At 51.8% G+C, this 22466-nt stretch overlaps 2 protein-coding genes across 7 annotated transcripts in view; both read right to left on the bottom strand.

Annotated features, from left to right (window-relative positions):
* Positions 1–7272, bottom strand: part of PRPF8 (pre-mRNA processing factor 8) — a 28445-nt gene extending 21173 nt beyond the window's left edge. Inside the window, exons 1-8 of one of the 2 annotated variants that reach the window (XM_067565999.1) lie at positions 7169–7272; positions 6724–6834; positions 5487–5655; positions 2328–2492; positions 2014–2232; positions 1055–1267; positions 646–771; positions 463–568 (exon numbers count right to left, since the gene is read on the bottom strand). In XM_067565999.1, the coding sequence (XP_067422100.1) occupies positions 463–568; positions 646–771; positions 1055–1267; positions 2014–2232; positions 2328–2492; positions 5487–5655; positions 6724–6823 (1098 nt within the window). In that variant the 5' untranslated portion in view covers positions 6824–6834; positions 7169–7272. Of the gene's footprint in view, positions 1–462; positions 569–645; positions 772–1054; positions 1268–2013; positions 2233–2327; positions 2493–5486; positions 5656–6723; positions 6835–7160 lie in introns of both variants that reach the window. The other variant, XM_067565998.1, reaches the window with a different exon arrangement.
* Positions 7273–10322: 3050 nt separating this feature from the next.
* Positions 10323–21685, bottom strand: TLCD2 (TLC domain containing 2). 5 transcript variants are annotated; one of them, XM_067565997.1, is made up of 6 exons: positions 21427–21685; positions 21202–21284; positions 19580–19662; positions 15136–15666; positions 12096–12234; positions 10323–11112 (listed from the first exon to the last, which is right to left on the bottom strand). In XM_067565997.1, the coding sequence occupies exons 1-4, from the start codon at positions 21606–21608 to the stop codon at positions 15289–15291; spliced, it is 726 nt and encodes a 241-aa protein (XP_067422098.1). In that variant the 5' UTR covers positions 21609–21685; the 3' UTR covers positions 10323–11112; positions 12096–12234; positions 15136–15288. The 5 variants fall into 5 exon arrangements, with proteins under 5 accessions (XP_067422098.1, XP_067422097.1, XP_067422096.1 ...); XM_067565996.1 differs by having other exon boundaries at positions 10323–12234; positions 15435–15666; XM_067565995.1 differs by lacking the exons at positions 21202–21284; positions 21427–21685 and adding an exon at positions 13645–14278 and having other exon boundaries at positions 19580–20361.
* Between the last annotated feature and the right edge of the window lie 781 nt (positions 21686–22466).

The raw sequence follows: 22466 nt of genomic DNA, 5'->3' as shown, positions 1-22466 counted from the left end.
TCCTGAATAGAGCAAGGAAAATAAAGAGTCACTGGAAATGGTGAAGGAAGAAGGCAGTGTGGGGAGATTTTAAAATAAATTCTCTTGTGGACAAGTGTAATGCTGTAGTTATATTGTAGAACTTGCAGCTGCAGTATTACCGAGGAAAAATAATATTCAGAAAGGATTAGAGATTTATATGAAGGACCTAGAAGGACCCAGACTGATCTGCAGTTCCACAGAGCTAGGGATCCTCTTGCATGGAATCACAGGTTTAATCACCAGTTGGGGTCAGTCCTTTGAGAGAGGAGGTTAGGTTTTTCCCTGAAGTATCCATGCCTGTCAGAGTCAGACAAGGTTACCACTCTAAGCTGGAGCCTCTAGCCTTAACATATAGCCTATGAGGCTATAAGCCAAAAAGACCACCTTCCACCACTCCCAGCACAGTGCATCCCTGGCTCATGGGCCCTCCCAGTGACTCACCTTGACAGAATGCCTGTGAGAGATGGGATTGATCAATGGATCAAAGTAAAATGCTGGCAGGTCAGGATCCTCTGTTTTAATGAAGACCACATTAGGAGTGTGATACCTGCAATATACAAGTATTGTAGTATCTTAAGAACACAACTTCTCCACACCCCTGCCCGCAGTGGGTGCTCTACTCACCAGGTCAGATGTACGTGGTGCGGCAGGTTGTTGTACAGATATGGGAAGGCAATCTTGTACTCTGTCCTGATTGGCTGTCTGATGATTATTTTATTGATGTCGTTGAATTCATTCCAATCTTCATCCCTTAAATCAGAGGAAAAGAAAGTCATTCAATTAAAGCACAGAATGTGGCAAGAAGGCAAAAGACTTGGATCAAAGACACAAGACCAGTGTCTCCAGACACCTTTCTAACTTCCTTAAATACTGGTTCAGACTCTAAAGAAGCATATTACACCAAGACCCACTAATGCTACTCCATCAGGACCTAACTCACCTGCATTTCACTTGGGTCTAAACTCACATTGAGGCTCCCACCCACAGACCAGGCAAGTACTTTTTTCCCTTCCCACCAAAGCTCATCACTTACTGCAGATTAATATCTCGGACCAGAGGCTCAAACTTGGGGCCCCCAGGAATAGCCATGTTTAGAGCCTTGGAAGTGAAGAAGGCCTTCAGATCAAACAGGTAGAAGTAGTTGTCATCCACGAGATCAGTCAGCAGCTGATTGGCCAATCGGTATAACGTGGACATCATGGGAAGAGTGAACTGCCAGCGCTGGTACGTAGAACCGTTCACATACCTGTGAAGGGAACAATGCACCAATCAGGCGTTGCAGGGCCAGTAGGTTAGAGCTGCTCAAACCCATCCCATCATCAAAAGATAGGAATGAAACAGCTATGTCACAGGTCTCTCCCCAACAGAAGCGAAGGCTGCATGGTTATTCATACCCACTCTAGACAACAATGCATCTCCACCTGCCACTGACCAGGTGCTAAACTCATCTCTCTCTCTCTCCCCCAACACAATTTTCCCCCTACTACTCAAGATTTAGACATTAACATTTGGGACTGTAGACAACAGCTCTACGCAGCACATAGTGTTACTGAAATTTCTCCCCACTAGCTTGTCAATAAGTGAAAGAACTTCTGGTTCATCAAAAGCAGATGGTATATTCTTATCTAAGCATCATGTATGAAATACCCATAGTCCTGGTATGGCTGACTCAGCCCTTCATACTTCTAGGGAGATAAATGGAGTTCCATCAAGTTGGTTGTGCAGAGGTCTTTCAGAAGAGACCTTCAAGGCAGGGGGGTCTTGCTGGCTCTGCATTGACACTAAAGGTCCCAGACCAGTTTTCATAAGAGTATAATTTGCCCAGGTGTCCTTCGCAAAACATCTCCCCTTGCTGAACACAGTATGCTGCATATCATCTAATGTCCATCTAATGCCCTAAGGCTACAGAATTCCAGATTGCCGTGTACAGAGTTTATACAATGCTTTGGTATTCTTTACAATGAAAAAGTGCTACCAGAAAAGGATACCCACTTCCTGTTGTCTTTCAATGGCTGGTGGTCATAGAACCAGTCCAGGACAGGGGCATCTTCCTCTGGGTCCAGCTCAAGCTGTATTGCCTCCAGGGGCTCCACATCCAGGATGTTGTCAGCATAGTCAAGAGGGGGCTCCTCATCATCAAATGGTGGGAACCTCATCCTTTTGAAGTGGCGTCTGTCTCTCTTCTCTCGTCTCATCATGATCCACATTGACCTGGGAGGAACCAAAAGCATTAGATCCTGCATATACTGCAAATACAAGAGAGATCAACCTGCAGATCCCCATGTGTGATTACTGCAAGTGCTTACCCCCACTGTGAGATGTAGACTGGTTCTATGACCCAGGGAATTTCATTCACGAAGGAGATCGCACCAGTGATGTGGTACAAGACTGGGACATCTCGGATTTGTTCCCAGGGCATTGGCATGTTCTCCAAGAGCTTTAGGACAGCATGAGGCATGTACTTCAGGGCACTGCAGAAAAATCATTTGAGTTACAGTCAGTATTCTTATAACAGGCAGTGACTATCTCCCCTCTCCCCCTCACCCCCCAACATGATTCAAATTCAACCTGGAAGGGCACTGTAGACCATATCATGTTTAACAGGCCTTCCAAATTAACATAAGGTAACAGCAATGACTGAGGATGGCTGGTCATTAGATATCATTGGTTTACGTCAGCCTTACACACAGTGCAAACGGAACTTTCCTGCACAAGTAGTTTCAGATATAGTAAAGTGGTTAGTGCTAAAGCAATAACCCCCACAGTCATGTGCCCTCCTTCTGTGCAGTAATCCTGAGATAGGCTTTAAAAGAGAAATCCAGGCAGCCACCCTATAATTAAACAGTTTCTCTTAAACTTAATAGGCAAACATAGCAGGCTCCCCTCTCTGAATATCCACAGAAGAACTGAACAACTCATTTCTTTTGTAGCTTTCACTGACAGTCAACAGGAGTGAGACTTTAAATGTGTGTTGGCTCTTCTTCCAGAGGAGACAGTTTGCCCCATTTACAAACCGTGTTTGAGAGCCCAAATGGCAAGAGCTTCAGATTTTCCAAGTCAATTGAGGAACTGATCAACCCCACCTTCAAAGCAACTGAAGCTCCTCTTCTTCCCTTTCAATATATTCGCAGCAGAGCAGTTCCCATGGGAACCACCTGCCTCTACTGCACAGAATGCAAAATATAGTTGGAGACATTCTAAATCCCAGAATGCTCTGGATCACACAACATCATTGCTTAGACACACACACCAAGTATGCATAAAGTTCACTTGGGAGATTGGCAGTCAATTGGGCACAGCAAAGATGCTCGACACTGAGGCAATTGAGATGGGAATTCTGTAATCCTGGTGAGGTGCTCTAATGAGGAGCCATATAGCTAGTTGATCAAAACCTTCATTCTGATGGTCAGGACATCGGCATGCTTCCAGAAAGCCCATGGTAAACTGGGATTTTAATCAACCCAGTTACGGGGAGCAGGGAAATAGAAATCAATGTCTAAGAATTACTATGCATTCCTATGGTACATCTGAAGAAGAGAGCTGAAGTCTCTCGAAAGCTTATGTCTACAAATATTAAATGTGTTAGTCTTTAAAGTGCCACAGAACTCTCATTGTTTTTGCTGTATACAGACTAACACGGCTACCCCTCTGGAACTATAAAAAATTAGGGTTGGAAGGGACTTCAGGATGTAATCTTGTCCAACCCCCTGCTTAAAGCAGGGCTAACCCCAACGTAATTATCCCAACCAGGGGACTTCGTCAAGCCAATCCTTAAAAACCTCTAAGGATGGAGATTCCACCACCTCCCTAGGTAACCCATTCCAATGCTTCACCACCCTCTTAGTGAAAAAGTTTTTCCTAATATCCAACCTAGACCTCCCCCACTGCAACTTCAAACCATTGCTCCTTGTTCTGTCATCTGCCACCACTGAGAACAGCCTAGCTCCATCCTCCCTGGAACCCCTTTTCAGGTAATTTGAAGGCCACTATTAACCACCCCCCTCACTCTTCTTTTTTTGCAGACTAAACAAGCCCAGTTCCCTCAGCCTCTCCTCATAAGTCATGTGCTGCAGCCCCCTAATTGTTTTCTTTGCATTGCATCCGACCCCAGGGACTTGTGCATGTCCAGCTTTTCTAAATAGTCCTGAACCCGTTCTTTCACTACTGAGGGCTGCTCATCTCCTCCCCATTCTGTGCTGCCTACTAAAGTCACCAGGGAGTTGACCTTGTCTGTGAAGGCAGAGGCAAAAAAAAAGCATTGAGTCCTACAGCTTTTTCCACATCATCTGTCACTATGTTGCCTCCCCTAATCAGAAAGGGGCCCACACTTCCACATACCTTCTTCTTGTTGCCAACATACCTGTAGAAACCCCACCAAGTCTCAGTTATTCTAATCACATTATAGTTCCTTGACTGTGCTAGGACTCCCAATTCTTCCTGCTTGTTTCCCAGGCTTCTTACATTCATGTACAAGCACCTAAGATAACTAGCTGATTGCCCTACCTTCCCTATGTGATAGGGAACATAGAACTATTTGCATCTTTAGAATTTGCTGCCTTATTCCTGTGAATGTCCTTCCAAAATTAATGGACCATCCAAACACTGTTCTGCTATGGATCAGCAAGGAAAGTGTTTATGTCGATACTGAAAGAGTTAGGCTGAAACCCTCCCCCCAGTGAGTGAACTGCTCTGTTCATTTTAATTAGCTCTGCAGCCTATATGCAGGCTCAGAAACTCAGACGTGAGTTACACGTGGACGTTTTTTTGAAACCAAAAGCCATTGATCTGTAAGTATTTAATTCTATTACTGTAGCACCTAGGAGCACATTCATGGACCTGGACCCCGTTGTGCAAAGAACTGTACATACACAGAACAAAAATATGGTCCTTCTTTGAGACAGGGACACCACACATCCAGAGAAATTCATCTCGTGGATTTTTAGAGTCTCTGCATATGGCCAAGAGTTAGCAATGAATTACAACATGCTAGGTTTGGCCCTTTGAGTCTGCAAGGCAGAGAAACCCACCTCTTGCATTTGGATCACCCAACCACCATGTAGTGTGCATCCTTCTGTCCTCCTTCAAGCTTCTTCTTAAAAACAAGAACGCTACTTCTACACAGTAACATTTACGCAATAACTCAAACACAACCTCCTCCCCATTCCACCCTATTCTATTTCTGTTCCATTGAACACTTAGTTAGCTCGTATTCCATCTTCCAAACACTTTACAAGAACTTGTTCTGTAGTATTTCTCTTCTATGCACACATAGTTTAGACTGAAAGCTCTCTAGGGAAGGCCTTGCATCTCTTCATCCTCTCTACAGACCACTGTATACCTACTGCAGTGTAGGGTACTGCTTACAATTCCACCCTTCAGGAATGGGGCACCTATGATCGTATGTGCCCTACCCATCACCATCCTCTCTCTAGACATAAGATTAGGATGCTCATTGCTCTCCTCACCCCAAATAAACCCGTTTGTCATGCCGAAACTTCCTGTTAGTCATGTCGCCATGGTCCCGGATAATTTTCCTCACGTGTTCCGGGGGCATGTCCTCCTTCTGGGCATCCACAAAACCAAATTTCCTCTTCTCTGCATACCGCTTTGCCTGCAGCTGCTGCCATTTTCGGGCTGCACAGACAAGAACACACACAGTCCATCTCAAGCCACGGTACCAAGATATAAGAAGGGACTCCAAATCAACATGAGTCCAAAATTATATGGATAACAAGATTATTCAGAGCTCTACAAGTTAATGCAAACAATGTTTAAAAGTTCCATGCTTCAGGGTTTAGACCAGAGATCTTCAATCAGTGGGGCACAGGTCCACCCCCTGGGGAATGGGGAGGGAGCACCCCACTCTGACCTGAGCTCTGGACCTGGCCACTGTGGCCCCAGAGAGAGCCTCAGCCCCCCAGCCCCAACCACAGCCCCCTGATCTGACCATGGCCCGACTCCCAGCTGCAGCCCCAGCCCAACCATGGTGCCCCCTCTCAGCCCCAGCTGGAGGCAGGGAGGTGGATGGAGTAAGGAGGATGCAGGGGTCAAATGTTTGAGGCCCACTGGTTTATACCATGTCTAACTACTAGGGATCAGGAAAAGGCTATCTTACATCTGCCTACAGCTGGGTTCTTGCACCTTCCTCTGAGCTATGTGGTGCTGGAGCCAGGATACTGGCCAAGATGGACCCCAGGTGTGATCCAGTCTGGCAGTTCCTTTGTTCCACTCTTGGCATTAACATTCTCCTCTAAGTCTCCCCAGGTTACATTGGCTCTGGTGTATCTCCAGCAGTGATAGCAAAGGGGTGCAGGTCATCACAGGCTGGCTGCTGTGATTTGAGTTGCCATGTTGTTTACTCTGAACAGAGTTAAACAACAACTGGTAACACACACGCAGCTGACAGCAGCCTGTTTAGGTCAGCGTTCTCACAGGCTGTAATACAATAGTGGGACAAATCCAGCAACACAAGGACAGGGACAAATCCTCATTCACCACAAAGGAACCCGACAGTCTAGCAGCAGAATAAGATGGCTGCTGTTACCGAACACTGCGAGGCAGAGTTCTCTGTAAGGCACGCAGGCTACCTGGCCTTCGGCTGGTTCGCACAAGAACCTGGGACCCTCTGGCATGCGGCCAGGAGTGCACACCCCCTCCCACCCCGCAGGGCCCCTCCGTGCCCAATTGCAGCAGCTCGCGCACCTTTCTCCTGCAGCTTCTCTTCAGACATGTAGTCAGGCAGCGGAGCCAAGGGACCGGGCACCGGGGCACAGCCCCCCCGGTAGGGAAACACTCCAGCCATGGAGAGGCAGGCTAAGGAGCAGAGAGGAAGGAGGGCAGGCCAAGTCAGGGTCCGCCGCAGCGCGGAAAAACTCCCAACTCCCCCCTCCCCCGGCACACCCCGCCTCCCAACGCCCCCCCCCCCCCCCGGCACACCCCGCCTCCCAACGCCCCCCCCTCCCGCACACCCCGCCTCCCAACGCCCCCCCCCCCCCCCCCCCGGCACACCCCGCCTCCCACCGCCCCCCCCCGTCACACCCCGCCTCCCAACGCCCCCCCCGCTCCGGCACATCCCGCCCTCCCCGCGCCTCCCACAGCCCCCCCCCCCCCCCCGCACACCCCAACGCCCCCCGGCACACCGCAGGACCTCTCTCCTTCAGGCTCTCGTGTCTCGGCCCGGGGCCTCTCGCTTCCCACCCGCAATGGCGGCTCCTGTCCCGATCGTCGCCGCCGCGCTCCAGGGACCCGGATGGGCTGAGGGGGGCGGGAGCGGGCAAGGCACATGAACCAATCAGCTCTCGGTCTGGGGACGGATAGGCGCCACAGCCAATCAGAATGTGCAAAACGGCTAGGAGGTGGGTCCATTCACCGGAAATGGCGGCGCTAGCTGGGTCGGGCGCGCGGATATTCTTCCGGTCGGACTCGGAGACCTCCCCTCTCTCAGTCCGCGTAAAGCCACGCCCCCCGTAGACACCGCCCGCGCTATGCCAGCGGCGTGCGCCTCCGCAGGGGCGTTAACTCGGGAGCCTAACGATGGCGCCGCAGGCGGAGGCACTTTGCTCAGCAGGGAGCGGGGGTGGGATCACCCCGTCCACAGTCCCTCCAGTGCCTCAGCCGCAGGACCCTCGTGGGCCTGGCGGAGGCTCCTAGGGGATGTGCAGCCAAGCCCCTCTTGCCATCCCTAGGGCTGGGACCCACCGAGCACCCTGCTCTCAACGTCAGAGCAGCCACAGGGTCAGGCCAATGGTCCCCTGAGCCCCGGAGCCTGTCTGCTTCAGAGGAAAGCGCAGCACAAACGGCGATGTTGCCAGTGACCAGCCCTTGCCAGCCAGGCCCAGCATCTGGCGGGTTAGGGGCACTCAGAGCGTGGGGCTGCCTCCCCGCCCTGCCTTGCCCAGCCCAGCCATTGACGGGCCTGTCTGTCCTCCAGGGACGTTTCTAGTTCTTCTCTGAACCCGTTCAGTCTTGGCCTTCACAACTCCCTCTGGCAGAGTCTGGGGTTGACTCTGCCGTGTGTGAAGAATGCTGCCTTTCCTTCATTTTAAACCTGCTGCCTGTTCAGTGCATTGGGTGACCCCTCCGTGCTGGGTTTTGAGACCGAGTAGCTAATGCTAACCTTTTTACTTCCTGCACACCAGTCATGATTTCATAGACCTCTCTCATATCCCCCTTAGTCGTCTCTTTCCCAAGCTCAGAAGTTCCAGTCTTATTAATTTCTCCTCTTATGGAAGTTTTTCCATACCTCCCCGTCATTTTAGTTGCCCTTTTCTGTACCTTTTCCAATTCTACTATATCTTTTTTGAGATGGGGCAACCAGATCTGCACGCAGCATTCAAGCTGTGGGCATACCATGGATTTATAAGGAGGCAAATTGATATTTTCTGTGTTCTTATCTATCCCTTTCCTCATGATTCCCAACATTCTGTGAGCTTTTTAGACTGCCCCTGCCCCTGCCTATTGAGTGGTGGATGTTTTCAGCAAACTATTCCTAAAGACTCCATGCTCTCTTTCTTCTTCTTAGTGGGGACAGCTCAATTAGACAGCCTCATTTTGTATGTAAAAGCAGACAGGGCCCATGGAGACTCCAAGGCCCCTAGGAGCAGCTGCCTATTCATCATCATCATGGTTTGCATTGACATGTTCATTATGGGAGCACACACCAGAGCCAGGAAACTCATCCTTGAGGCTGACCCGCCCCAACCCCCCATCCCCTTTTGAGCTTCACCCTTGGGACAGTAACTTCCAGAAGCCTGGGTGAATCAAACAGTTTCCTGCTCAGTTGAGTAGCCCAGACAGTATGTGGGCTTTCTGAATAGTAATGAGCCCCCGATTATTTTCACCCCCCTGGTCAAGTAGCTGCATGGAGAGCAGAAGAGTGCTGGCCAACCCAGTAAGCAAGCAGGGGCTGCATACTGTAGCCTCTGGGGCACCCCCAAGACCTTTAGAAGTAGACACAAATGAAGCCTATTGCAAAAGCAAAACCTAGAGATAACAGGAGCAGAGGACAAGCAAGGTACACCTCTGAGGAGGAGGGGTAACAGCCAGATGAAAAAGAAATTCACAGGGCCTGGGCTGCTTAGAAACTTTCCTACATGCTCCTGTATAGTGCTGTTGCCTCTGGTGCTAGAATCCCATAGGCCAGTGCATGAGAATGATGGTGCATGTGGAACCTGAGGGATAATGGGGGGGAGGAAGATGCTGCATTATGAACAAAACAGGCTGGAGGGAACCAAAACCTGTTCAGCTCAGTTATTCCCCCTAAACAAAAGTGGGCTGGATCTGTCTCCAAACAGTCACCATCAGGGTATAAGACCCCAGAGAGATGCCAGGCCCATGCAGAGTGCACAGGTGCAATGGGACTTACCCATAAAACCACACGTCTCAGAGCCAGGTACTTCTAGAACTCCATTGCCAAGAAGGCTAAGGGCATACTGGGCTGCATTACTAGGAGCATTTCCAGCAGATCAAGGGATGTGATCATTCAGCACTGGGGAGGCCACATTTGCAGTATTGTGTCCAGTTTTGGGCCCCCCACTTCAGGAAGGATGTGGACAAATTGGAGAGTCCAGCAGAGAGCAAAGAAAACAATTAAGGGGCTGCAGCACATGACTGATGAGGAGAGGCTGAGGGGACTAGGCTTGTTTAGTTTGCAGAAGAGAAAAGTGAGGGGGGATTTGATAGCGGCCTTCAGCTATCTGAAGAGGGGTTCCAGGGAGAATGGAGCTAGGCTGTTCTCAGTGGTGGCACATGACAGAACTAGGAGCAATGTTCTCACATTGCAGTGGGGGAGGTCTAGGTTGGATATTAGGAAAAGCTTTTTCCCTAGGTGCGTGGTGAAGCACTGGACTGGGTTACCTAGGGAGATGGTGGAATCTCCATCCTTAGAAGTTTTTAAGGCCTGGCATGACAAAGCCCTGGCTGGGATGATTTAGCTGAGGTTAGTCCTGCTTTGAGCAGGGGGTTTGACTAGATGACCTCCTAAGGTCCCTTCCAACTCTAATCTTCTATGATTCTATGTGGATACAATACCAGGGTCACACTTCTCACACAGCTCCAAATGCAGCAGAATGGTTCATATGCCTGGCATTAGCATTAATCCTTTTATAGCAACAGGGGTGTGCGTAGGAGTTTAAAGCCCAGCACCCTCCCCACCGGGGGCCGAAGAAGCACGTGCTCTCATCACTGATTTATTGGGGGGCCAGTGCCCCTGATTGTTGCTATTGAGGGGTGTGCAGGGGGAGGGCAAACACTGGAATTATCCCCCAGACTCATTGAGAACACAAGCACCACACACCTGTTTTACAGTTATTTGAAATGTATTATCTTGCCAAGACTATGGCCTGTTACAAAAGACAAATAAAATTAATACGTTTCTTAAATCCACAAAATATTGTCACAAGCCTCCTATGGTAGGGGCCTCAGGGGCAGCACACAAGGTGCTGAGTACACTAGGGAGGTGCTCAAGGCAATGGGAGTTCAGGTCCTTCAACATCTCACAGATCAGGGCTTTAGTCTTGAACATACAATACAACAGAGGAACCTTGTAAGCAGGTGTGATGTCAGTGTTTCCAAATGAATCAAAAGGTAAGTTTGGCCCCTGCTCTCCCTCTGGAGCTGGCAATGGTCACAGACAGGTTCGTGGCAGAGATCCCGAATCACTGTTCTCCTTCTCGTCAGGGCCACGAGTAGAGTCACATCAGTGTAGCTCTTCAGCCCAGGACTATCACCTCGGAGCAGGACCCAATGGCATCAGAGCCTGTTTGTAGGTAGCAACTGGCTACCCGCCACCCTGAAAATCCATCGGCCCACACCTCAGCACGCCCATGTAGGTGATCTTCACATTCTTAGCAGAGAATCTCTCAAAACATCATAGTATGCTTGGTCTCCCCAGTGTACATCAGAGGGTCCCAGGCCCACTACAGAGCCTTTCTGATTCTATGTCTGACCCTACATTTGAGGTACCCCAGAGAAGTACTGGCTGCTCTGCCAGGGCAGAGGTTGGGATGCCAGATCATAGGATGTGGTGAGTAAACACAACCGTATGATTAAAAGGATGCAACAAACAAGAATCCGACTCGGAAAAATTACATTCTGCAGAGATTGAGAGAATACAGAATAAATTACTAGAGAAAGTGTAATAGGTGGGTAAATCATCACAGAGTAGGACTGTAAGGAGTGAAGGAAGGCTTATGAGCTGGTATGGGTGGCACAGTCAGGAGCAAGGGCAGAATTAGGGAAGGAAGCAATGAAACTCTTCCAAGTATCACCCACTTGGGGCCGAAAGTGAAATCATTCCCAGACTGCACAGACATTTCAAGTGCTGATGCATGCTCTGCGGGACACCCGCAGGGCTTAGTGCTGCTCCAGAGCTTGTTGGCTCCAGGAATCAGACATGAAAAGTAAGGCGTGGGACTCTGCCCAGCTCCAGGCACATGCCAAGCTCCCCTCATGTCTGATACGGATAGAAGGGATCGCTCACAACAGACTGTGCAGTTCTTTATACTATCATCTTCCTTCTTCTGTCTTACACACTTTGATCAGCAATGAAAGAGTTACGTTTTGGCATTTAAATGATTGGTCAGTTTTAGAGCTACCACTGAGCTGAAAAAAGAGGGCAGTTTGCACCTCTCAGACACGCTGTTCCAGTCTGTCTGCAGACTCAGGCAGCTCTCACTGCATTCAGTTCCCATTCACAAACACCACACCAGCTTGGTGAACTGGACCAATTTATTCAACTCATGGCTGGGGAAAGGGATGGAGGAAAAGGGAGTGGTTAGGAAAAAAGCCTGGTCAAAACAGAAGGAGCAAGGGACGGGGGGTGGAGGCAGACATGTGAGTGGTGGTGAAGTTTGAGCTACACAGAAGCCATGTTAAAAGATGATGTGGCTGGAACAGCAGAATAGCGAATGATTCTCAGTTGTCATTGATGGCAGTCTTTAGCGTGATTAAAACTGGGAAATACAGGAAGCCAGGTTACAGGGTCAAGCAAATACCTCTGAGCAGCTCTGCCAGAGAGGAGGGAGAGGACATGATTAAGGATCACCCAGAAAGGTGAAAGTCAGAAGAGCACTGACCTGCAGGCACCCAGGAAGGAATGATCATCTGCATCAGGCCACTGGACTGAAGAGGTGGTCCTGGAGGACTTGGGAGAGGAGTTGCAGTGGAGCGAAGTGGAGAAGTCAGATTGGAGGAGAGAATAGGCAGCATGCTGCCCTGAAGGGCAACAAAATACAGTTTAGAACAGAACTCAGACCAGGCTGTAGACCCATCTACACCTGTGGCTCTGTGTCTGAGCAGCATGCTGGGATAGAAGGCAAATGCTAACTCAGTCTGTATTGGTACTTAGATTGGAAGCTCTTTGGGGCAAGCACCATCTTTTGTTGGGTGTTTGTAAGCACCTAGCACAGTAATTCCACTAAATCACTCAGCAGCGAGAGCAGAGTTCACTTGCTGTGTAGAACTGGACACAGGCAGGGCAACGCAAATCTCTCATGAGTCTTGTAAGTGGAAACTGGACAAAACACGTGTGGTGGCACTAGAGTATTAGAACTTTTATGGTGACACCAAGAGCCACAGGACCCACATGTTCAATGTTTCCTATTGGTGACAAACCAAAACCCCAAACTCCTGATTTTTGCCTGCGCCTGCAGAACAAATGGAAACATATGCAGGTCTGGCCACACCTAGCTCCCAGCTGATGGCTGCACCCCCTGTCCCCGTTTGTCTTCTCCCCACCCTGGAGAAGAATAGGACTCTATTCCCTCAAATTTGCTGCCTTTTACCCTGCTGCAATTCAAGATACCTCCCTAGAACAAGGGGGCTCAGTCCCAGCATTTCCCAGCCAGCTGTTCAGACTGTCCCCTGGCTGTGTCAAAACCAGACAAGGGATTTCAAATGAAAGAAAAATGATTGTGAGCCTATTCAAACCAGGACTACTGCTGGACCTAGTGGATTTCTCAGAGCCGGGCACATGAGCCTGGGCTGGACAACTCCCCCTTCTATACAGAGGGCTGAGCTATAGAAGTGGTTTGGTCAGAAGACTACAGTCAGACAGCAAAACCACCAGCACATTTGGGAAGGGGGAGTGGAGTTCTGGAGACTGCCCAGAGGACTGCTGGTTTCCTAGGAGAGACTAGAGCACAAGTATGGATGTAAAAAGTGGTAAGAACAAACAGGAAAACCTGTGAAGTCCTGTCAGACTCCACCTCCCTCCCCACTCAGAAAGGCAGTCAAAGCAAGCATGGTAGGATTCTCGTTTCTCTGGCAAGAGACAATCCTCACAACGCTGCTGAGAAATGCTCCACTCAGGTGTTACAACAGCAAGGCCATGTGGTCATTACTTAGACTGTAAGCTCTTCAGGGTAAGGACTGTCTCTTATTTTACGTTTGTACAGAGCCTAGCACTACAAGACCACCGGAGACCATGGCCCTAGGTACTACAATAAACAACAGGATTAATAACAGAATGGCCTGAGCAGCTTCCTAAGAGATCTGCAGAGAGAGAAACCTGGGGAAGGCTGGTTTGGGATGACATGGCTCTGGACTCCCTTCCAGAAGCAGGCAGCCAAGAAATGTGCATGCACCTGCTATTCACTGCTTGCACTAAGTCCCAGACACCCTCACCTTTGCAGTGGCCCAGATGTGCTTGAAAAATCAGCCCAGATGTCTCCTCTCCACCGCGGCTAACCCAGACAGCAAGTCACTGTTGCCCAGCACGGCTCTCTGTGTAGGTCTGTGTGTTTGCAGGATGCCATAAGTAGGAAGGGGGCTTTTGAATCAACTCCTCCTGCACTACCATACCCCCATTTTGCTGTCTGCAGCTCAGGCATTAGAGCACACAGGAAGCCTTGGCAACAGCCAGAGCTTTTTAGGCAGAGTTCGTATTAAGTTGCTGCAATCTTCCCTACTGCACTGTGTGCAGCCTTTCAGGAGCATGTGGCACAGGAGGCTAGGGTTGGTAGGAGGGATCCATGATAACTCCATACCCTCCCCCCCCACACAGACACACAAACTTTTCTCCAAAGTCCTTCTTTTGTCCATTATTTCCGCTTGTCCTGGCCCTCAAGGCAAAGGCTGCTCCAAGCCAGGAGCCAGAAGGGCGCAGGAGGCTGTCCACAGATCGTTATGTGGCCTCACAGCCTCAGGAGTCTGCTGGATTCTTTACTCTATTGGATGCCCAAAAGAGCCACATCTGCAAGACGTCCATTTCCCCTCTGCAGCTGGCCAAAAGATTCGCACCATCCTCGTACACACAGGCCTGGTCACAGGGATTCAGATTCGATTACTGCAGCTCATTACATCTAGGAATGAAACCTCAAATCCTGAAAGAGCTCCCGCTGTACAGAACCCAGCAGCCTGTCTGCTTTCAGCAACACAGCAAACTTCACCCCTGCACTCTGCACCGGCTCCCCTCTGAAAAGCATCCAATTCAAGGTTTCTGTCCTGATAGTCAACACCCCTATGGACTGGTCCTGCCTACCCAAGAGTTCATCTCTCACTCCATAAGCATGACCTCCCCTCACAGCTGTGTTTCTCTGGGACAATTAACTGTCAGCCCCTAAGGGGAAGCTCATGAGTGCGGAAGAGAACTATCACTGTGCTCTCCAGCCCTGCAGGAGATGAGACCATGGGCCTTACAGGTTCAGAACCAAATGCAAACGGCAGTGTTCAATTTCGCACTCCTTCAGCAAGGTTTCACACACAGCGTGGGGCTTGGGAATAATTGTTTTGAGTCTTTTAACTCTTACCAATTATGGTGACTCAGGCCATGGGGATACCTAGATACAGAGCCCTGAGGAGGTCCAGCCCAGCTGTGCAGAGACCAGTAGTTTCAAAAAGCTAAGACGATTTTCTAAGTTCACACATCACTACAGTAGAAAGGACAACCCCCTCCTCCCACTTCTCCCCACGCTGCTGCAAGATCCTCTTTAGAGCTCCCACAAGCAGCCACCTGTCCACTCATCCCATCAGAGAGTGGAGGGAAAGAAAAAAAGCCCTGAATTCTGGTCTGGAAAGGCCTTCCTTCATTTCACTTCACTTCACTCTGTCTCCCCGCAGCCCATCAGGCGGTGTTATAAAGCAACTGGGACCATCAGGAAAGCCCAAAAATCTCACCTAGAGAGGACTGTAATTGTCCTCAGTTCCTTCAAACAAGATCCTGAAATGCTCCTGCCCCCGTCAGTGCTTATTCTCCACTGTCTACAGTCCTTCCTTTCTGTCCCGTGGGCTCCTGAGTTTCCTGGACACCTGCAGGGGGCTGGGGCCAGACTATTTCTCCTTTTCCTGCCGTGCCTCCCGGCTGAACTTGAGGAAGTCACTGCGCAGTAAGCGGTAGAAAAGGATGATGTTCATGGGTGTCATAATGGCCATGCCCACTGTGCCCACGGTATAAGTCGCCAGTGGTATATTCTCACGGTTTAGGACCAGCCAGCGTGTCATCCAGGCCAGCGTGCTGATGCGGAACACCACGTAGGTGCCCAGGTTTAGGATGCTGTTGAGGCGGTAACAGGTAGTGTGCAGCAGGTTGGCCATTAGCAGGATCTGTCGCAGATGCAGGAAGATGGAGTTAATCTCTACAAGCAAAGCCACGAGAGTGAAGCCAATATATCGATGAACCAGCACTGCAATGCTAAAGCAGATAATCACCTGAATGAGAGAGAAAACAACAGGGGTTAGCCAGGAGCTTGATCACCCGCCCCAGGCCAGGTAAATGGTGGCGAGTTACCTGCCAGGAACTAGTTCTCACCCACTCAGCAAAGTGGGACTGATGCTGGCTAAGGCAGCAGTCAGTGGCTGTCGTGCAGGACTACACCCCGCAAAGCCGTCCTTGCCTGCAGGCAGGCCCTCCCCCACTATCTTCAGAAATGCCAAAACATGTACAAAGTTATCCACCGCTATGCTGCAGAGCAGCCGCAGACCAGCCAGTCTTCACCCGTCATATAAATCAACACAAAAGACTGACACAGTGGCCAACTGTTACTTTTATAAACTCTTAAAATCCAAGATTTTCCAGACGTCTAACTAGCCCCTGGATTCCTGGAAGGTTGCTTGTTTTTTTAAGAGAGAGACATCCTGGGTCCCCAAAATACCACCTGCCCCCACCCCACAATAAGGGATCCTAGCACCAGCCCTCCCTGCTGGGCTTAGAAGCTGTGTTCTCATGCCCTAAGTTCTGCGGGACACTGGTTCCCATTACTTTTCTATACCATTTCCCTTAAGTCAATAGCCTGCCTGTATCATTCTCCATCCCTCTGTACAGTGCCAGAACCACCGCCTCTGCTGCAAGCCGAGCAAATGGGGTGAGGAAGGGCAAAGCGAGGTGGTAGGACCTCAATATACTCCAATACATAAGAGGAGAAAGGAACAGCGGGAGCAGCAACTGCAGCTAGCGACCTTACCCTGCGTTTGTGGCCTGGGGAATGTTGTTTGGGTCCCAAAGAGGGAAAGCTGGCCCCACTCCAACAGGAATTTCCTAGCACTCAGCAAATGGGAAAAAGCAGCAGAGCAGCAAAAGAATCTCACAAAACTGGGTGACTGGGCAACAAAAATGGCAGATGAACTTCAGTGTTGATAAATGCAAAGTAATGCGCATTGGAAAACCTAATCCCAACTAGCCATATAAAATGATGAGGTCCCTATTAGCTGTTACCACTCGGAAAGAGATCTTGGATTCATCATGGATAGTTCTCTGAAAATATCCACTCAATGTGCAGCAGCAGTCAAAAAAGCTAACAATGTGTTGGGAATCATTAGAAAAGGAATAGATAAGACAGAAAATATCATATTGCCTCTTTATAAAACCATGGCACCCACATCTTGGATGCTGCGTGCAGGTCTGGTTGCCCCAACTCAAGAAAGCTATATTAGAATTGGAAAAGGTACAGAAAAGGGCAACTAAAATGATTAGGGGCTGTCAAGCCGGGCCTTAAAAACCTCTAAGGATGGAGACTCCACCACCTCCCTAGGTAAATAAGTTCTTGGAAGACAGGTCCATCAATGGCTGTTAGCCAGGATGGGCAGGGGTTGCTGCTTGGCAGAGGCTGGGACTGCTCGACAGGATGGATCACTCGGTAGTTGCCCTGTTCTGTTCATTCCCTCTGAAGCACCTGGCATGGCCACTGTCAGAAGACAGGATACTGGGCTAGATGGACCTTTGGTCTGACCCGGTATGGCCGTTCCTATGAGAAGGGAGAACTCAAAGCCCAGGGCTGCAGTTAGTGGTAGAACCAAGCGGCACATAGGACTCCCTGAGCTCCTCTGTCCCCACCTCCTATAACAGACTCACTCTCTCCGAGGATTAAGAAGCATTTGTGCACTACAGACTGCCTTGCAGCCCCCTCACTGACAAGTTACAGCCATGCCACGTCCAAGTCACAAACGGTGAGATGCCCCATGGGAAGGGCAAGGCAGGCACTACGCTCTTCCCTGGGGACAGGGGTGAGCAGCTGCAAGGGTGGAGAAGTAGGAAAGGTTTCATGCTCCTTCCTGTTGGCAGAGCTCATGGGGGGGACGGGGGGGACTGTGTGCCATTGTGAGAGTCATAGCCCCTACCTGTCACTTATTCCATTAATGCTGCCCTCTGCGCTGGCTCTTTAACGAGATTATTTGCTCCCTGCCGATTAAGCTCCTGTCTTAGCCTGAATTAGACGTATTATCGCGATGACCTTTCCATCCATCCAGCAGCTAGCCCAGATGACACAGCAGGTAGGAGCGGAGCAGGTCTAACCACTGCACCCAACCACCCGCACGCTCCTGGAGCCCCCAAGCCTTTCCACCACAGCTCTGCCACACCCTGCCCCCTACCAGCTGCTCCTGCTGCTGCCCTGCACCCACAGAGAGAAATGGAGAATGCTCCTGAGCTGTTATTCAGTCCGTTCCTGAGCCCCTTCCGCTACCAGTCAATACGGCGTGGGGCACCAAGCAGCTGGGCAGGCACCCATGGTGCAGTTACAGCCCAGGCACTGGTTCCCCTCCTTCCCGGCACTGGCCAGACTGGAGCTCCCCACTGGCCTCTGCCCTCACCATGTCCCTCCCCTAGAGCTGGGTGACAAGGGCAGGTTTGATTGGCTCTTCTGTGTTCTGGGCACAGACTGAGCCTGTAGCCAGTGAGGGGAGGTGTGCGGGGGACAGCTGGTGATGGGGTTTGTTCTGCAGTTCACATGCTGGAGTTTGGCAGCTCACACAGACTCCAGGTCCCTTTACTACATGGCCCGTGCCTAGGGAGATCGGTGCCCAGAATAGAAAGAACCAAGTCTCCCACTGGGAACCTGATCTCCCCCCCGTGGTGAAGAAGTGAGATTGCAGGAAAGGGGTGTGGAGGGAGCTGGTACAATGACCTCTTGGCAGATATTCAAGCTGTGTGAAGCAGAAGCAGGGACAGGATGTGAAGGCACCCCAGCCCAACAGAAAGCATAGGTCACTGTTTGTATAACGCTGGATTTATTGGTTATGAAACAGCCTCAGCCTGGGAGGCGGCAATGAGAACAGGCTTCCAGCCTTCTACTTCCTCAAACCCAGCCCAGCACTGCCCAGACACCACCAGCCATCACCCTTGGTTCTTCTGTCAGCGGGAGAAGGGGCAGCTCCCCTGACACCATAGCATCTCCAGTCTGCACTGTATGGAGGGGGACGTGGGTGGGGTGTGCGAGCGCTGCGGAATGCTCACACAGGCGCATGCACACAGGAAAATTAGTGTCAGCGGCTTTAGCACCTGGAGTAAAAGAAAAAATGACTGCCAAGCGTCTCCCTCACATTTGTTCTTCCTTCCACTCCACTCTCCCCTTCTCTGGCTGTCCTGAGGCTCTTCCCCTTCATTTCTAGAGAACATATAATACTGGCAGTTGAGGTTTGCTGTCCCCTTTCCCTGGGGCATGCTCCTCTCTGCTCATTGTGCCCACAGGCCCTGATTCCCTACCCTGCTCAGTGGCCCTTTGTAGTTAACAGCTGGAGGAGCGAGATTGGCACATCCCTTTGCTCTTCGTTCTGAAGTCCTTCCTTTCTCCTCAGTTCAGCTCACTACTTCATCCGTCCCCCACTGTCTCCTTCTCCCAGCCCCTCACGCTTACAGTCTCCCCTTCCAACCCATCCAACTCAGCAGAGTGTGGAGAGGGCACTGCACATCCTCTCCCCGCCCCATGCAGAAGTGGAGTGGCACATATTTCGGTATCTGATGGAGGCCTCCTGTCCCTCCTGGCTGCTGTTAGCCCCGAGTAAAGAGAACCCCAACCCAGGAGACACCAATCGTAATTACCCTGATCATCTCCAGCCACAAGGCTCCAGGAGTGTCAAGAGTAGCGAAGTCACACGCAGACATTTTGCACCAGATAGAACTAAACTGAAGTATTCCATCAGAAGCAGCAGCTGAGCACAGCTCCCTCCAGGCCTCAAGAACTGTCCACAACAGGCCGATGGGGATCAGGCGCTGCCTCAGTGAACTGGTCAGATGTCTAGTCCCTGCCAGCCTCCTGACTGGCTTGGCTTCAGAATAGTAAGGCCATGCACCCCAAACTCCCTCCTTCCAAAAGCTGTACCCCTAACATAGTGACAAGTGGATACTCACCACAGAGTGATGGAAAAGCAGCTCCCAGGACTGGTGAAGCTTCTGGTTACACAACATATCCACAAAATCTTGGAGAAAATACCCTGAACAGAACAGAGATCTCATCAGCAGGAGTCGCCACAGCAACGCAGTACCACTTACAAGTCCAGATGAGAGAAGTGGGTGTAAACTCAGGGCAGGTGCCCAGAAGGGGCTGAGGTGCTCAGATATCAAGCTGAACGAGCCGCAAACATCAACCCTCTGCACCCTCCACACAAGGTCTGCGTTAGCTTCCTCTGTGGATGAGGAGATGACCGAGCGGTGAAGTGACTCCAACTCCAAAGAGGGAGTCTGAAAGTCCAGGATCAGAACCCAGTTCTGTACGCCCTGCACCATACACATGCAACATCAGTTCAAAGCTCCCCACAGCCTGAAACCCAGACATCAGCAGCCCAGCGTTACCCTACAACCTAGCAGGGCATCAAAGCCGCCCCCGCTTCTCCCTCACATTTGCTACACAAGTCGTCCTACCTACTGAGAATCAACCCAGACATCCCCACCCTCAATTAATGCCCCCAGCTGATGGAGCACCTGGACAGCTCCCCACAACGCTCACACAAAGAGTGGCTTTAGGCAGGACGGAGGCTGTGTGCTTAGGTTCTATATGCAGCCTGCCTTTGAGAACTTTCCTCTCTAGCTCCCTACGGTGCCCTGGTTTGACAGCACTTGTTTGGACAGTGCCCTGGGTCTCAGTGATTAGCAGATGGGAGCTGCCCTGCCTGTTAGCGTCTATTCCACAGGCTCTGCAGGCAGTGCATTGCTGCCAGCACCTCACCTCCTGGGGGAGGGAACAGCGGGAACGGCTGGGCAGAAGGAACTTACTGTCTGTGCTAAGAATGGGGCAATTGTGGGCTTAGGATGATCACATGTCAGGCTAGCGCAAGAAAGAGACATCACCAGACCAGGGTGGCCTAGGACAGGACAGGCTGCATTCACCCTCTTGTCCCCAAAGAGTCAGGGCTGTTGGGATCTCACCAGTGACACAAAGAAATCCGATCAGTTACAAGTCAAAGAACAGTGGACCAGTCAAGGCAGGAGAGGACAAAGAGGGACTTTCTGCTTAAACAATCACAGCTTCTCTCAGTGGGAGACAAAGGAATGTAGCGAGACATGCTGGGTCAGCAGCTCCTGCCTGTGCTCCCCAGGAGGAATTGCTAGGGGCCACTCCATGGACTTTCACCCTCCGAGGAGCAAAGGTTTGTCATGCCCATGACAGCCTGGACGCAAGCTTGCAGCCAGAGCTGGCCTTCCCGAAGAACCCAGCGCCTGCTGCAGGCAGGGGCCATGTGCCAGCCAAGGGAGGCTCACTTGAAATCCGCTTTTCAGGTTGGCAGCCGGAGCCCCTCTTTTGCTGGGGTGCCACTTTGCTGCCCCCCCATGGTCTCCAGGCTCCGCCGCTGCTCCGGCCCAGGCGCCTGCCACACGAGCTCGGAAAGTCTCCCCGTGCCTGGCCTGACACTGGCCTGACACCCGCAGCTGGCAAGGCAGAGAAGAGCGCCCAGGGCAGGATAAGCCCCAGGCCGCAGTGGGTGAGTGCGCCCAGGGGCAGGCAGGTGCGGGGGTGTCGGAGGGACTCGGCTCACCTAGAGACACCGAGACCAGGCAGTGCGCGGCGGCGGAGTGCGTCCGGATCAGATCCTCCGCCATCTGCGGGTGCAGATAGAACCTGCCGGGCCAGGGAGAGAGCACAGGGTCAGAGCCGGCCCCGCGACACCCAGCCCCGCGACAGCCCTGCCGGGCGACCCCCCCAGCAGCGCCCCGGGAGCGGGAGCCTCCCCCCAGAAGCGCCGCGGGAGCGGGAGCCTCACCCCAGCAGCGCCCCGGCGCCGCTCAGCAGGCTGTGCGCGAGCGAGGTCCAGATGTTCCGCCACTTCCAGCGGTTGCGGAGCGCGGAGCACGGCGGCGGCACCAGCCGCTCCAGCCCGCGGTTCAGCAGCCGGAACGCCGCGAAGGAGCCGCCGATGAGCAGGAGCCCAGCGCTCAGCCCCATTCGGACGGCAGCTGCGCTGGGCCGGGGCCGGGGGCAGAGAGCAGCCCGGGGCCGGGGGCAGAGAGCAGCCCGGGGTCGGTCCCTCCCTGCGGGCGGGCGGGCACGCGGCAGGTTGGAGCCTTGTGTAACTTTCCCGTAACCACGGCCCGCCCACACACACACACGCCCAGTCCGCCGCCCATTGGCGCGCAGCGAGGCCGCCTTTCCCCGCCCCGAGGCCAGGGCGTGCCGGCCCCACTTGCGGATCGCGGCCCCTGCGCTGCGGGCCGGGCACCGCCTCGTCTTTCAGCCCCAGACCCAGCCCCGGGGCGAGGGGACGGACGGGACGGTCCGTCAAGTCCGCCTTGATTGAAACCAAGCCAGCGGGGCGGGGGAGTTTCCCTTCCAGGGGCAGGCAGCGAGCGGGGGATCCAGGGAGTCAAGCTGGAGCCAGGCCCGCAGCAGCACGGGCAGCGTGGGGCACGTTTCTTCTGGCAGGCCCTAGGGGCCCACCCAGAACAAGGCCTGTTGTCCTAAGCACCAGCGCCTGTCCCGCAGACCCCCAGCCCCTGGCAAGGCACCTGGGCCTAGGGAGAGTGTCCTGGGCACGGAGAGAGCCAGTCTCCCACCACGGACACAGCTGGGGACGGGCTGTAACACACACACATTTCATTCTTCAACACTGGCAGCATTGGCCACTCATTACTTTATTGTGAGCCTGGGTGTTTTCCTTAGCTCCCCAAGGCCTGGAGCCAAATGAGTCAATGAGAACGCTGACTTTCCCATACAGCTGTGGTTCCAGCCCTCACGGGTATGGGAAAATAAACTGCAAAGAGAATATGCAAAAACAAAGAAACCAACATTTACTGGACGATTGAA

Source organism: Emydura macquarii, unplaced genomic scaffold (assembly GCF_026122565.2).
Source record: "Emydura macquarii macquarii isolate MOO-44397 ecotype Brisbane River unplaced genomic scaffold, CSIRO-AGI_Emac_v2 contig_2699, whole genome shotgun sequence".
NCBI classification, from domain to species: Eukaryota; Metazoa; Chordata; order Testudines; family Chelidae; genus Emydura; species Emydura macquarii.
Note: the sequence above shows the minus strand (reverse complement) of the source record. Positions and strands in the feature narration are given on the sequence as shown.